The 16301-nt window shown below is 37.5% G+C and overlaps 1 protein-coding gene and 1 long non-coding RNA gene across 10 annotated transcripts in view; one reads left to right on the forward strand and one right to left on the reverse strand.

Annotated features, from left to right (window-relative positions):
• Positions 1-16301, reverse strand: part of CFAP20DC (CFAP20 domain containing) — a 325501-nt gene that overhangs the window by 151389 nt on the left and 157811 nt on the right. For all 9 annotated transcript variants that reach the window (XR_004069913.3, XR_008678500.2, XR_004069914.3 and 6 more), the window contains 2 exons: positions 14625-14789; positions 604-740 (listed from right to left, as the gene is read on the reverse strand). Coding sequence is in view for 6 of the 9 variants with exons in the window: in XM_031009863.3 (XP_030865723.3) it covers positions 604-740; positions 14625-14789 (302 nt within the window). In the remaining 3 variants the exon portion in view is untranslated. The remainder of the gene's footprint in view (positions 1-603; positions 741-14624; positions 14790-16301) is intronic.
• Positions 1-16301, forward strand: part of LOC134758059 (uncharacterized) — a 196308-nt gene that overhangs the window by 53198 nt on the left and 126809 nt on the right. The gene's annotated exons all lie outside the window — the stretch shown is intronic.

The raw sequence follows: 16301 nt of genomic DNA on the forward strand, positions 1-16301 counted from the left end.
ATTTGGACCAATGAAGAGTGAGAAAAAACTAGAGGAAATGAGGTTAAGATGTGAAGAAAAAGGAAATTATTATAGGAAATTAGAAACGGAAGGAGAAAAATAATGAGATAAAATAGAAGACATGCAAGTCTCCTAGACACAGAAATTAAAATGTGCTTATTTGCTACACTCCATCTTCATTCAGTAGGTAGAAGCTGAATTAAAAATCACTGCGTATGTCAGAAATTCGGAGGAAATTAAAAATAAGAAACCTAACATTTGAGAATCTGTTCATCCTAAGGTGTCTGGTTATGATCCAACTCCTCTGAAAGAGATGGCAAAATGTGCTCACTTATATTTGCCTTTAAATTTTGTGAACATATTTAATGAAAAGAATACTCGAAAATGTTAATTATGTTGATATGACAAAAAGGAAACACTTTTGAAGTCTTTTAAAATCCAGAATTTCTGTTCCAAATTTATTCAAGCCTTCTGCTTTTGGCATGTAGTGTCTGTCTGTCTGTCTGTCTGTCTTTCCCTCCCTCCCTCCCTCTACAAGGGGAACACATTCTTCCCTTACCAGGTCACTTGTGCTTAGATAAGCTCTCCAAACCTTGCTCCTACCTCGCTGGATATCCTCATGTTATTCCTTCTGCCAGAGAGTGGAGGTGGCCCAAGAACTTTGGATCCAAATGCGATATGACAAACATCTTGATTTTTACTGTTCCGTGTAATACTTGTTCCTCTGTTAATGAACTGATCTGTTTTGTTAAAGGAAGGTAATAACAGTCCATTAATGGGTGTAATGACAAACATCACACTGCAATTGTTCTAAAAATCCAGTCCAGGTGCCATAGGATCCAAATCCCCCCTCCCCACTCAGCATGTATTAAAAACACAGATACTAGGGCCCAACATCAGAGATACAAGACATACAGAATTAGGATCTTGGCAGTATCACAGTACTTCTAATAAGTCCCCCCAAGTAATTTTTATACTCACCATCGTTTGAGAACCACCACCACAAAGTTTTTCTTTAAAAAAAAAAAGAAAAAAAGGAAAAGCTACTAAAAAATACATCTTATTTTCTCTTTAAGGAAATAATTTAAATATAATTATTCAACTCAACCTAACAAATATTTAACTGAGTACTCTCTCAGGCATTTCCTAGAGGCTGTCAGTGACACAAAATGGAGAATGGAGAGGCGGATAAGACCAGTAAACGGGTCACCAATGTAAGGCAGGCCAGTGGCAATGAAGAATAAGTGACCCCTTCATCGACCCTGAATGACGGATACAATTTCAAGAATAAGAGATGTAGGATGCCCTAGGCAGAAGAAAGTACCAGAGTAAAGGCATGGAAGAAGGGAAGGGCAGGGTGTACCTGGGAGTCAGGAAGTGGCTGGTTTAGCTGGAAGGAGAGGCTAGGGTCATACTGAAAAGAGCCTTAAAATGTGAAAAGCCTATTCTAAATTTGGTAGGCAACAAGGAATCCCTGAAGGTTTTAGGGAGAAAGAGAACAAAACAGTGTCACCTTCAGGATAGGGCAGGTGTGCTCACCAAATCCTGCTGCCTTCCCTTCTGCACACACAGCTAAATTACATTTCTGAGCATACCCTGCAGTTATATGGGCCGCATGACTGAATTCCGACTTGACTTTTTTTTTTTTTTTTGAGACAGTCTTGCTTTTGTCACACGAGCTGGAGTGCAGTGGCATGTTCTTGGCTCACTGCAACCGCCGCCTCCTGGGTTCAAGCGATTCTCATGCCTCAGCCCCCTGAGTAGCTGGGACTACAGGTACACGCCACCATGCCCAGCTAAGTTTTGTATTTTTAGTAGGATGGGGTTTCACCCTGTTGGCCAGGCTGGTCTCGAACTCCTGACCTCAAGTGATCCACCTGACTCAGCTTCCCAAAGTGTTGGGATTATGGGCGTGAGCCACCGCACCTGGCCCCATGGGACTGAATTCTGGCTAATGAACTGTGAGAAGTTTCAGCCATTTCCTGGCCCCCAAAACTGCCAGCAGAATCCCCCATGCTCTCTATTCCTTCGCCTCCTGACTAGATGCAGATCTTGTGGAGGACTTTCAGGGCTCCAGGGAAGCCACTAGATGCAGGTCCCTGAATGACGACATAAAAGGCTTCCCAAGGAACTCCTGATTGGACTACAACTGAGGGGTTCTTTGTGACTGCAATTAGCCTCCTCTGACTAACAGGGCAGGTGAGGGTGATAGCCTTTAACTCAAAACACTGCCCATTACCTAGAAAGCCTTCTGCTGTGACCCACCTGTAAGACAGGACCAACTTAAACATTACAATGATGGTCCCAAGTAAGTCCACATTTGCCCACCAGTCCTGGACATATATAAGCTACTGGCCACTTCCTGCCTGACCTACTCCCTGCAAAAATTCCTCTAGCTAGCTAGTTGGTCTCATTAGCCTCTGCTATAGAGGTATAATTTTACATGTAGGGGGATTAAAAACCACTCCTATGCATCAGTCTTAAAAAAAAAACGACACACGGGTTTGTGAAAATATACCATACTCAGCAAGATCCAGATATTTAGGTCTGAGTGGAAGTAGTGTGTGTATGTATGGGTGTGTTTTGGGTCTGTTTTTGTGTTTGTAATAGATAAATCTGAAGATATAGGCAAGGGCTAGATTGCTGAAGTGAACTGAAAGAATTTTTGCAGAACAGGAGACATGAGGTAGATGTTGAAGTGGTGAGGAGGTATAAACCATGTCATTTTTCTTGAAATTCTGGAAGCCCTATTAGGTAGGAGAGAAATTCCATTTGTCTAAAGGGCAGAATCAGAACTAATGAGAAGAATTTACTGCAGGAAGCTTTTAGTCCAACACAAGGGTTATCTTTCTCTAAATATGTCTGGCTGTTGAGGTGATAAATTTTTTGTCATTTTGTAGGCATCTGAGCAGAAGTCTGGATAGCTATGCTGGATGCTGTAAGGCGGGTGCTCAAGCAGAAGTCTGGATAGCTATTCTGGATGCTGTAAGGCGGGTGCTCAAGCAGAAGTCTGGATAGCTATTCTGCATGCTGTAAGGCAGGTGCTCAAGCAGAAGTCTGGATAGCTGTGCTGGATGCTGTAAGGCAGATGTTCAAGCAGAAGTCTGGATAGCCATTCTGGATGCTGTAAGGCGGGTGCTCAAGCAGAAGTCTGGACAGCTATTCTGGATGCTGTAAGGCAGGTGCTCAAGCAGAAGTCTGGATAGCTGTGCTGGATGCTGTAAGGCAGGTGCTCAAGCAGAAGTCTGGATAGCTATGCTGGATGCTGTAAGGCAGCTGTTCAAGCAGAATTCCGGATAGCTATTCTGGATGCTGTCAGGCAGGTGCTCAAGCAGAAGTCTGGATAGCTGTGCTGGATGCCGTAAGGTAGATGTTCAAGCAGAAGTCTGGATAGCCATTCTGGATGCTGTAAGGCGGGTGCTCAAGCAGAAGTCTGGATCATCTATGCTGGATGCTGTCAGGCAGGTGTTCAAGCAGAAGTCTGGATCAGCTATGCTGGATGGTATAAGGCGGGTGCTCAAGCAGAAGTCTGGATAGCTATGGTGGATGCTGTAAGGCAGGTATTCAAGCAGAAGTCTGGATAGGTGTGCTGGATGCTGTCAGGCAGGTGTTCAAGCAGAAGTCTGGATAGCTATTCTGGATGTTGTCAGGCAGGTGTTCAAGCAGAAGTCTGGATAGTTATACTGGATGCTGTCAGGCAGGTGTTCAAGCAGAAGTCTGGATAGCTATTCTGGATGTTGTCAGGCAGGTGTTCAAGCAGAAGTCTGGATAGTTATGCTGGATGCTGTCAGGCAGGTGCTCAAGTAGAAGTCTGGATAGCTATTCTGGATGCAGTTAGGCAGGTGTTGAAGCAGAAGTCTGGATAGCTGTTCTAGATGTTGTCAGGCAGGCATTCAAGCAGAAGTCTGGATAGCTGTTCTGGATGCTGTCAGGCAGGTGTTGAAGCAGAAGTCTGGATAGCTGTTCTAGATGTTGTCAGGCAGGCATTCAAGCAGAAGTCTGGATAGCTGTTCCAGATGCTGTAAGGCAGGTGTTGAAGCAGAAGTCTGCATAGCTATTCTGGATGCTGTAAGGCAGATTCAGACATCAGGTGACTCCTTAATTTATATCTCTTAGCCTTGTCCTCTCTTCTGAGCTCCACTCCTTATATCCAGTAGCCTCTTTACCAGCTCCTCTTCAGTGTCTGAAAGGCACTTCTAACTGGAAACCTGGTCTAATGAATGGGACCACAATCCATCCGGTTTGAAAAGTCAGAATCTAGGTGTCATGCTTGACGCCTTCCCCTGATCTCTCCATATCCAATCCATGTCCGCTTCCTTCCATCTCCTCCACCAGCACTGACATCCAAGCAAACCATCTTCCTCCTCCTGGATGATGACAAAGTCTTACTGTGTGACTTACTGTGTCCACGCTGGTGCCCCATGCCATCCCTCCTCCAAAATGCAGCCAGAGAGGTTTTATACAAACATAAATCTAATTGAGTCATTTCCTTTCCTTCACTTAAAGTTCTTCAGTGGCTTCCCTGCTGCTCTCAGGAGTAAGACGAAGGCTCTTAACATTGCCCGCAAAACCCTGCATGTTCTGACATGTCTGAGTATCTTACACCTCTCATTTTCTGCCCTCTCGGTAGACGGGCCTTCTCAGTTCTTCCTGCCTACTAGAGTGTTTGTGTATGCTGTTCATGGCAAGAAGGCTTTTCCTTTCCCTCTTGGCCTTTATGCCTCAGCTTACATATCATTTCCTCAGACAAGTCTTTGCAGACCTTTCTGATTAGGGTAAGTTCCTCCAATATAGGCTCTTCCATAAATTTTCCCTCATAGAACTTGTCAGAATTGAACTTTTACACATGTCCATGGGATTCTCTAATTAATGTGTGCTTCAGTAGACATAAACTCAGTGGCCTGCTTCTGTCACCCTGAACTGCCAGCACCTAGCCCAGTGCTTGACACAGAATAGGCACATAATAGTTCCTTGCTGAGCAAAATGAATGATTCATTAAATGAAATGAGTCAGAAGGGAAGTTGGATTAAATGACTCAAATATGTCTAACTATGGTTTGAAGTTCATTTTAAGAGAAATCTACCTGGGAGTTCTATGTGTGAATAAAAAAGGAAGACTAGGCAGGTCTGGGCAACTCCAGGACGTGAGGGATGAGAGAGAAGGGATAACAATGAACAAAACGTTGATGTTCTCATAAATGATGACGCTCTCAACAGTAGCAGTGCTATGGCACTGCAGTCAGATGCTATTTGGATTACACATGAAATTTCCTAGTGTCACCAAATAGACTTGGTTATGTGTGCATATGTATTTTTTTTTACCAGCTATTTATATTCAACTGGAGTGAACAAAACAGTCTCTCACGATTGACAATAGGAAGAAATGACACTCACATTCCAGAGCAATTGGAAAAATCTATTATAGTCAATATTTGTGCCTTTTGTGACTAAGTAGAACAAATTCTAGACTATTCATTTGGTTCTCAAATGTTGATTTTTTCAGAGAAAAATGGGTGCGGAGAGTAATGAAGGGCTCTGTGGGACATGGTGTGGGCCTGGGAGGGAGTTCTGTGCCAGCACGTGGCCTTTCTTCCCTCTTCCAATCCTGGGAGCTCAATGTTCAGCTAAGGGCCATTTTTCTGTTCATATATTTTACAAGAACAATTTCCTGATGTTTTTTCATATTCTTTATAAGGAAGTTTCCCCTCAATCGATGTTAAGTTCTTTTGTAGAAAGACCATTAATTTGGCACGGTAGGTACCTCCATCAGCTGAGCTCAGCTTAGTCTATTGTAGACAATGGATAAATCTCACCAAATTATGGAAAATTAAAAGTTAAAAAGAACTTTTGTGGGGAGGGAGTATTTTAGAAATCATACTGACACAGTTCCAACTAAAATTTGACAAAATGAACATATTAACCAGTTCATAGTTATTAACAAAATTAAAACTAAATACTTCAAATTTCTTAGAGGAATCTCTTGCTTAGTAGTGGACACCCAGTGTCTATTAAAGATACACCCACACCTGATATGCTATCATCCCCAAATCACAGAAAACAGACATTCTGTATTTCATAATCCTATCTACTATAGAATTTATTTAAAGAGTAATCTACCACAGTATATTTAATGTTTATTTTTAAAAATTTTGCACATTTGGTACACTTTATTTTTCACAAAGCAAAGTATACCAATATTCCACTATTTAGTATCTCTTTAATAGACCTTGTTAAACTTGTTATTATAATGAACACACCAATTCTTAAGTCCTGCTTCACTTTAATAAATCTGTGTATAATCATATTAATTGTCACAATTATCTCTATAAACATGTATTGTGCTATGCATCTACCATAATCGGGTCCTAATTAACACCTACTAAGAAAAGTAATTTAGAACTTTGGTTTCTAAAATAAAAAGTAGAAGAGACAAAGTTTCCATAATGAGAAAAATCTTAATAAAAGAAAACTACAAGCAGAAATGCGTGCTTTTGAATTCTAAAAGGAGCCCTGTTAAGAGCTGATATCAATATGCATAATATAAGGTTAAAAATCAAGATTAGATTAAAGTCATGCTCTAGGCATTTCATTTCCTTGAGTTCGTGGAAAATGAACTTGGTGTAGGTCAGAGATGTTACCACTAATTATTTTCCTATTTTACTGAGGGGTACATGCCTTTGTAGTTAGATTGTAAAACCTGAGGGTCTACTCTCTAATTGTCTTTTAGAAAAATAAACATTCATTTTTGTCTCAAGATACAATGTTCTAATTATTATAGTCATTTAAATTTGCACGGTTTTCAAAGCTTAACCAGAAAAACCTGTTGAATTTTCATATCTAATCACTGAGGGGTCATGCTCAAGACTTACATCTATTATCTAACAATCAAATTAGAATTAAAGCTGGTACCAAAAGTCCAGACTTTGAATTGGATTACTTTTCATTGTAGTATATGTGCATTGCTATTAAGAATGTAACAAATACAAAAAAGGCTGATCTTGTACAGCAGTATTATTTTAGAAAAGGTACTTAACCTTTCTAAGCCTCACCTCTTCATCCGTAAGATTGGGATAATCGTAGTACTGAAGTCATGGCATTTTTGTTAGAGCACATGAAACAATGCATGTAACATGTTTAACACTGTGCCCAGTAGGGAGTAATGCTATTAAAACCTAGTAAATATGCTATTAACACCTTCCACCGTGAATAGTATTTAACAGTTTAGTAAGTCTGTTCACAGTCATTTATTCCTTCCTTCATCCACACTTTGAGCAGTGACCAGGCATTTAGTCGGGCATGTATTGCTCTAGTACTGTGTAAGACACGGAGTAAGGTGGACACAGCCACCTCCTTCAAAGAGCTCACAGTCTGACGGGGCAGACAGATGTTAAAGCAAATAATTTATAAATAACTACATGATTATAGCTGTGATAAGAGCTATGAAGGAACAGTCCGAAAGGTTCTGAGTGTGTTTAACAGGAGCTTCATATCTAGTCTTTGGGGTCAGAGAAATAATGTTCAACTTGAGACTTAAAGGATGATGGATATCAGGATACATGCTCAATCTCTCTGCAATTTCCAATCACCTGTGTGGTGTTATGATTTCATGTCTACAGAAGAAGAAACCGAGGCTCGCAATGTTTAGAGATCTGTCCATGCTCCGAGTGGGGGCTCAGAAGCCAAGCACCCCAATGCCTCTTTGTGTGCGTGTGTGTGTGTGTGTTTTAAATTACATATGATGATGCCCTCTGTGGATCAGGAGGGCATTGAAGCAGGTTCTTCCCATATTTTCCAATTCTTCCACTTACTTCCTATGCAATTTTGTAAAGCTATTTAACTAAAAATTTTTGTTTTGCTGCCTGAAAAACTGGGTTTATTAATGATTGTATAGATAAGTATTGAAACTGCACGAATATGATAATTAAGTGCATGTGATGAGGACTAATGGGGTTTATGAGGAATCCAACACAGAACATAATACCATAATATCCATTTTCAGATGAAAAAAATAGGGCTGTGGGGACTGGGGAGGGCGTGGAAAAGGGAGCAGGGCAAATTGAAGTGGCTTCAGTGCCAGGCAGGTAACACATATGTGGCAAGCAGGCACATGCAGAATGTAGGGGAACTGTGGCTAATTTGAGAGTGCATGCCCAATGCAAAGTATTTTAATTAAAAACTTTCTTAGACCTGTTGGAGGACTGTCAGTCTGTAAACCCAGAAAACACAATGAAAAGAAAAGCAAATAGGCAAATGACTAAAGCAGGAAGGGCCCTAGGCAATTAAAATGTCTTCAACTTTTGCAAATAATTAAAACCAGAACGTAGCCTTACCTCATTAATAAAAAGTTTAAGACACTTTTTGAAAGGCAATAAAATAATATTAAAAACTAAAATTAGATCTCTTTCTCCTCTGAACTGGAGTAGGACCTTAGACAATGTATACATATCATTTTGTGGGTAAAGTTAGGATATTTAGACAAGATAAAAAGTAATAAAGCACAGGATATTGCTTTTCTTCATAAATTCTTAATTTATTAAAAAGTCAGAATTAGCCTACTTTTTTTCTTTACTCTTAATGAGCAAAGAAACTTTTTTTTAGGGAAACAAGTTTATCATTTCAAGAAAACTTTCCATTTTGAATCACTAGCACAGCTTATTTACAAGCCGTGGTAGATAATTTCCATCATTTGGGCTTGGAAATAAGGCAAGAGAAGAAGAGAAGAAAGCTTCCCAGGAAGATGATGCTTAAAACTATTACGGTCACGAGAAATTGCTTAAAGGGAGTCAGTAGTTAAGAATGCACCTCTGTGCTGGGCGGGGTGGCTCACGCCTGTAATCCCATCACTTTGGGAGGCTGAGGGGGGCGGATCACAAGGTCAGGAGATCGAGACCATCCTGTGAATGGTGAAACTCCGTCTCTACTAAAAATACAAAAAATTAGCCGGGCGTGGTGGTGGGCACCTGTAGTCCCAGCTACTCGGGAGGCTGAGGCGGGAGAATGGCGTGAACCCGGGAGGCGGAGCTTGCAGCGAGCCGAGATTGCGCCACTGCACTCCAGCCTGGGCAACAGAGCGAGACTCGGTCTCCAAAAAAAAAAAAAAAAAAAAGAATGCACCTCTGAAACCAGCCTGCCTGGTCAAATCCTAGGCCCAATGCTCACTATTTGATCTCTGCAAGCCTCAGTTCCTTCATCTACAAAATAGTGATTATTGAGTAGAGTTAACAATAATCTATTGTATATTTCAAAACAGCTAGAAGAAAGGTTTTGGATGTTCTCATCACCAAGAAACAATAAATGCTTAAGATGATGGATATGTTAACTTCTCTGATTTGATCATTACACAGTGTGTACATGCATTGAAATATCATGTTGTACCTCATAAATATGTACAATTATTATGTGTCAATCATAAAAAGGGTGATTATGATGGTATCTACATAAAAGGGTGTGAGAGAGGATTAAATGTATAGACTATGTAAAGGGTTCAGTGCTTAGAACGCAATAACAACTACTAAATGGTAGTTCGGATGATAATGATGATGATTTATTGCTAAATACCCTAATCTGCTCAAATTATTTGGCTATCATTCATTCATTTAATCACTCAATCAACAAATATTTACTAAGCTCCTGGTAAGTACTAAGCATTGAGTTAGGTGCTAGGAATACAACAATAAATAGGAGCCTGCTGTTCTCTGGCTTACATTTTAGTGGGGGAGACAGCAACAAGGAAGCAATCAAGTAAATAAGAAAATATCAGGTAGTGATAAATGCTGTGCTGAAAGTAAAAACTGGGTGATGTGACAGAAAGAGTGTCTTGGGGGTTGGTGGAGGGCATTGATTATGAGAGCCCCGAGTTCACCAGTAGTGAAAAAGTATCTGAAAATTCACAGTTCAACTAAAATATCTCAAAATTCATACTCATATAGTGTAGATAACCGTATATTATATATTTCCCTATTAAACCATAAACTAAAAAGTTGTTTAATATTTAACTATACATAGACTTTCTTTGTTAATAATTCTCGATTTCCTTCTTATTATATATTTTAATTAAAAATATTGATATTAAACAGAAAAATATATTTTAATTTTATAGCAAGTCTTAGAATTTTTCAAAATACAGAAGAGTATAAAGAAGAAACTAGAAATGTCCCATAATTACTCTGACATCATACAATCATTGACATCAATCATGAATATAGTTGGAAAATTAAAATTCTGTAATAGAGAAGGATATGATACTAGAAGTAAAAGTCTTTTCTCACTGCCCCTGCCTCCACCAGTCCCTATTTTCAAAGGTAATTATCAAGTTTCCTGTGTTTCCTTAAAAATTTTATGCATATATCATATGTAGGTAACTATCTTTTTTATTTCTATCAATGAGATCATACTGAAACAACATTCTTGGTTTCTATTTTTCACTGACTGACACAGCTTTGAGACCTTTCCAGGCCATCACAGGCAGAGCAGGTCATTCTTCGTATAGCTGCATGATATCTTATTGTGTGGTTATTGAGTCAATTCCCTACTGTACACAAGTAGTTTGTCTCTGGATTTTTGTTAATACAAGCAATGTAGCCATAAATATCTAAAGGAGAAATGTAAAAATAGGTATGAGTCAATCCTGCAAAAGTAACACAATTGTCAAACTGATTAAATGAATTTAATATTTAATATTATGTTTTAAATTATTAAAGTTTTTTCAATATTTGGCAGAAATTTTACAGAAAAATTAAAATTCACTCTATAAATGGTTTGTGTCATCTTTGTTGTAACAGATTCCACAGATATTGATCAATAAGATCCATATTCAACGGATATTATTTCACACTTAAAATTTTTTTGACAAAAGAATGTGACTAGTTATGTTTCACTTTTATTGAAGATAGGGAAAGAGGATATATGATTCAAATGTAAGAGATGACTGAGTTTATTTTGAATTATCACACATTGGAACTAAAGATTGTGAGATATCTTTAACCAACAATCCTAAGACAAGGCTAAGAAAAAGTCTGAGTTTAGAAAAGAAGAAATTAAAGAGTGTCTTGATTTATTTTGAAGTCAGAATCTAACTCCTTCTCCTTTTAGGTTCTCCTACTTCATAGTAGATTTTTAAAAATTTGAATCTTGCTTTCATATTGTGGAACCAAAAGAAGAATTTTTAGTAAGGATTTCACCATTGCCAAAAATAGTTAGATGCTTATTTCATGTTTTTTTGCTCGATGCATTAATTTACCCATTTGCAATTGTGCTAGGAGCTAGGGATGTCAGTCTCTTCTCATTTAAAAAGGAGTAAAAATCCAATAAGATGGCTGCTGTGGACAGGAGGGCACTTGGGAAGACTGCCTTGTAATTTTTAAGTAAGTTACTAGTTTTGATTTGTGCTTAGTGGACCACTGCATCTTGTAACTAGTAGCTGAATGCTCAACTTCAATAACCAGATCTGATTCTCTGGTTCATTTAAACTGGGGTCCCATTAATGAAAATAAGATCATCAGATTCCACAGTCTTCTACAATAGTTATTAGTTAATGTGCACTGGGAATTGACAAAGTGAAGAGTGTGAATGCGTGGTTTTTGGAAACATAATTATTTTATTAGTTTCATTAAAAGCTCTTGATCAAGTTATATGCTATTCAACAAAATGCACTCCAAAACAGTTACAAGTTTTAAGGTTTCCTTTTCAGCTTGTGTGAAAACACTAGAAAGCACCCACAGAAAACAGCTACTTCTTTCTCCAGAGGTTTCACTGGGATCTCTCAATATGTGCATTCATAATAAAATATCACAATTTACATGAGTAGCCTATAGTTAATTAAAGAGAACACATTTTCTCATGCAATTCAAATCTCACTGTGGGGAGTCCACTTTTTAGAAAGACACAAAAACAAGTAGTTCAAATGAAGAAATATCTCTTGGCTTTGCCATGATTAAAAAGCCTGTCCTTGGGCATTATTCATTAGCTACACCTTTCAAATGGCTTACACAAAGAACAATAATTATTACAATATTCACTGATAGTAAGCTTCAAAGCTCACAAATGTCAAAATCAGCAATTGAAAAGTATTTACAGAAAGAGAACCACAAAGTGCAATTTATGTTTGTGTAATCTTAGCTGGCATACATGTGCAATGAGATTTATTTAAGAAGTGCAATCATAAACCCTATGGTTACAAACGAATATAATTGCGATTCACAGGGCAGAAGAAATATGCTATTAGATGACAATTATTCATTTCTGTATATATGACTCAAGTTCACTATTATGCATTGAGAGCCCTTTTATGGAAATTGCAAAATATGTATTAATATCCTCTTTTATGAGTTGGGTTCAAATATGGCCTATGAAAAAGTTTGTGTTTAATTATAACATTGAGTTAGTGATGCAATTAATATTTATCCAAATTCCCATTTAATTTCACACATTATAAGTGTCCTTCAACTTTAAATTGAAAAAGACACTTAAAATATCTGGATATAGACTTGCACTTTCATTTAAAGACATAATTAATTCTTAAAACATTAAGCTAGAGAAAAAAAGCATTTACAGTGGCAAACAATTATCTGATATGCTTTATAGTTTAGCATTCGTTATTGAAAGTTATCATAGCATATTAGATACAGATATAGCATTTGTTATAGAACACACTCTTATTTTATTCTGTGGTACATCTTCCATTCAGATTGAATTGTGACCCAAAGTGTTTACAGTAGCTGTCTGGGTAGTCAGATCTTTTTAATCCTTTTATGTATTTATTTTCTCAAGGCTCTTTAATGACCATGGATTGTATACAGTCTCTCTCTCTCTAAATATAGTATATATAGTAAGCATACAAATTCCCATTGTGTGTGCCTGCATTGCTATCAAAAAGTCCTACCTAAAGTTGGTAACTGTGGAAGCAGGTGATTGGGTACACAGGGGTTGTTCATCATACATTCGCTTGAATTTTCTGTAAGTTTGGAAATGTCATAATAAAGGACTAAATAATGTACCGCTTATTTATACAGAGTCATCTGCAGGATTTATACTGAAAAGGTTACCAAATAGGTCCCAATTCTCTGGGAATATACAATTTAGGACATGCAATATGATGAAGATTGACATATAGAAAATTTCCCAAGAATAAATGAACATGGAATAAGTATAGAGAATAAAATGAGTTCACTTTTGAAATTTTCATATCATGGTTATCTCTTGTTTCTCCTTGACCTCCTTCAAACTTTGATCACTCTCTCATCCCCATCTATTACCTGAGAATCACTGAGTCTTGCCAGTTTTCCTGGCAGTTGCTCTCAGGGCCATTGCTTTCCACTTTCAAAGCTACTGTGAGTCTGGGCCTTTGCCATTTTAAGCCTAGATTGCTGCAAAGACATCTTAGTTGTGCTCCTTAATCTCTGGTATCACTTGATTTCAAAATTCACCTTGAAACCTGCTGTTAAATTCAACTTCCTAAAACAGAAGTTATCATTTCTCTACCTTAGGATATTGAAGCCCATTTCTCTCGTATTCTTCCAGCACAGTCACTCTGCTTATACTAAGGCCCTTCTTATTAATCCCTCAGTAAACTTATCTACCCATTTTGCTGTCTCTTTGTCTTTGCTCAGTCTTCTGCTCCATCTTACACTTCCAACAACCTCACATCTATCTATTTATTATAAGTACTTATTTATATAAGTATAGGTTGGATACTTTCAAGATCCACTTCTTCCTCCATACATGTCCTGTGATTACCATCATCATTTTACCTTTCATTCAAATACTTCAGTGTTTGTGAGTGTCACCTGAACGACATGACTTCTGTGGGATAAGTGATCCAGTGGTCCATCCTAGACCAATTAAATCAGAATCCCTGGGGCATAGACATCAGAAAAAAAATTTTTGACATTAAAAATGTCTCTAACCTGTAAGGAGGTGATTCTAACATATAGGTAGTTGAGAACCACTCATCTAGACAATATTAAATTTCTTCATTTGTAAGTACTACTCATTAATTTGGTCAACAGCTCTGGTGTCTATCACAGAGGCAGAACACTGGCAGCCCTGACATGTTTTGTTTGGCCCATGGAGTGTTTAAAAAAAATTTTAGACAATGTTTTAAAATTGGGAGATTTATCATAAACATTCACGTATCCAGCTCCTCTTGAAAAAAAATGGGAGATCTGGTGAGACTGGGCCTGCCTTTTTGAAAGGCAACACTGGCTAGAACTGAATTGTGGCTCTCCCTTCTAGACTGAGGGAGCTTCCAGTTGGCTTCAGTCCCCACTACTCCCTACAACTCCCTCACAGGGGCTGAGTGTTAACTGCAATTTAATGTACTATTTGCACAGTGGTTAAAGTTACTGTTTCCCGTAATACCATAACCATTTCTCTCACTGCTGAAGTTGAAAATATTTCTATGTGTCAAATACTCAGGCAACCGGCCCACTTTATTCATTTATGTTATCCTCCTGGCCTTGTTAGTAATCTGAGTTTGTAGCCCCTGGCGTGGTATGTGGCAAGTATACTCTGTTAAGTGCTAAGGATATAGAAGAATGAGGTACAGTGCCCTTTTTGGAGGAAGTCACACTTTATGGGGGAGATGCAGACATATAACACTTATAATTTAGGTGCCTGAGTGTCTACCTGATTCTGCTGATCTTAGAGGATGGCCTCCGAATTTTATTTCAGTTTGGCGAAGTTTAGTCATGTTTAGCAGCTGTGTGACATGTGGAACATCTGTCATTAGTTGACAGCTTCGTGGTATAATATCTGTAGGTTCATCTGTTGAAAAGGGAACACCATAGACAGCTGGAAATAAAGACAAACATTCATTTTCAAAATGTAAGCCATTTCTGCCAAATGGACATATCATATAAATGAAATCAATTAAAATTAAAGATTTTAGCATATGACTTTTTACGAGTTATTCAACCTTTCAGCCCTGATTTTCTCATCTGTGAAATCAGCATGATAATTTTACTGCTTACTTCCTAGGGTAGACATGATTAAATGAGATAAAGCTTACACTATATGCAGCAAGTTCAGAGAACTATACAATAAATAAGAGCATGCATTGGAAATATTCCATATTTTCTTTTCAATACTAGAGGTGTGACTTGAGAGAACTAGTTAGGTATGTGCCATTTAGGATTTCTGGGAGTACATCAGCTTATTTATATGAGATCAATAAGTACAAAGATATTGAATAACCTAAGCACCCACAGCCATTATATGGGTAAATTAATTTTTTAACTTTTTATTTGAAATAATTTTAGACTTTTAGAAAAGTTAAAAAAAAGTTCAGTTTCTTGTTACCCTTTACCCAGCTTCCTCTGTTAACATCTTACCTTTTAATATTTTCAAAAAAATAGCTTATTATACTTATAATGATATTTTATTTTAATTTCATTCATATATATTTATATGGATATATTAATTGTCTCTTAAAAATTGTTTTTTAATTGACAAATAGGAATTGTACATATTCATAGTGATGTTTACATACAAATAATATATGGTGAACAGATCAGGGTAATGAGCATATTCATCATCTCAAACATTTATCATTCCTTTTCGGTGGGTACACTCAATATCTTCCTATCTATTTGAAAGTATATAACATATTATTGTTAACTATAGTCCTCTTACAGTGGTATTCCTCTTATCTAGCCATACGTTTGTATTCTTTAATACATCTTTCCCTACCCCTCCCTTCCCCCTACCATTCCCAGCATCTAGTATCCTCTGTACTTCTTTTTACTTCTAAGAGATCAACTTTTTAAAGCTTCCACACGAGTGAGAACACGTGGCATTCAACTTTCTGTTCCTGGCTTATTTCACTTAACATAATGTCCACTTCTATCCACGTTGCTGCAAATGACAGGATTTCATTCTTTTTTATGGCTGAATAGTATTCCATGGTGTATGTATACCACATTTTCTTTATTCATTCATCTGTTGTTGGACACCTATGTTGATTCTGTATCTCAGCTATTATGAATAGTGCTGCAATAAACATTGGAGTGCAGATGTCTCTCTGTAATTTTCTTTTTAGTAAATTTTCTGTTCATGTTTGTAAGCCATTTTACTATTAGTACATTTTTCCTATTTACTTATATGACCTCTTTTATAGTAAATATATTAAGCCTTGTCATTTGTAGCAAGTGGGAATATAAATTAGTATTAATATCCTAGACTTTACTATGTGTACCAAAGTCTTAAAAATGTTCATACCATTTTACTCAGTAATTTCATTTTATGAATCTATTCTAAAATTAAAAAAATTAGAAACTCAAGGATCTATGCAAATAAGTGTTTATA

The sequence above is a fragment of the Gorilla gorilla genome, chromosome 2 (genome assembly GCF_029281585.2).
Source record: "Gorilla gorilla gorilla isolate KB3781 chromosome 2, NHGRI_mGorGor1-v2.1_pri, whole genome shotgun sequence".
Classification (NCBI taxonomy): domain Eukaryota; kingdom Metazoa; phylum Chordata; class Mammalia; order Primates; family Hominidae; genus Gorilla; species Gorilla gorilla.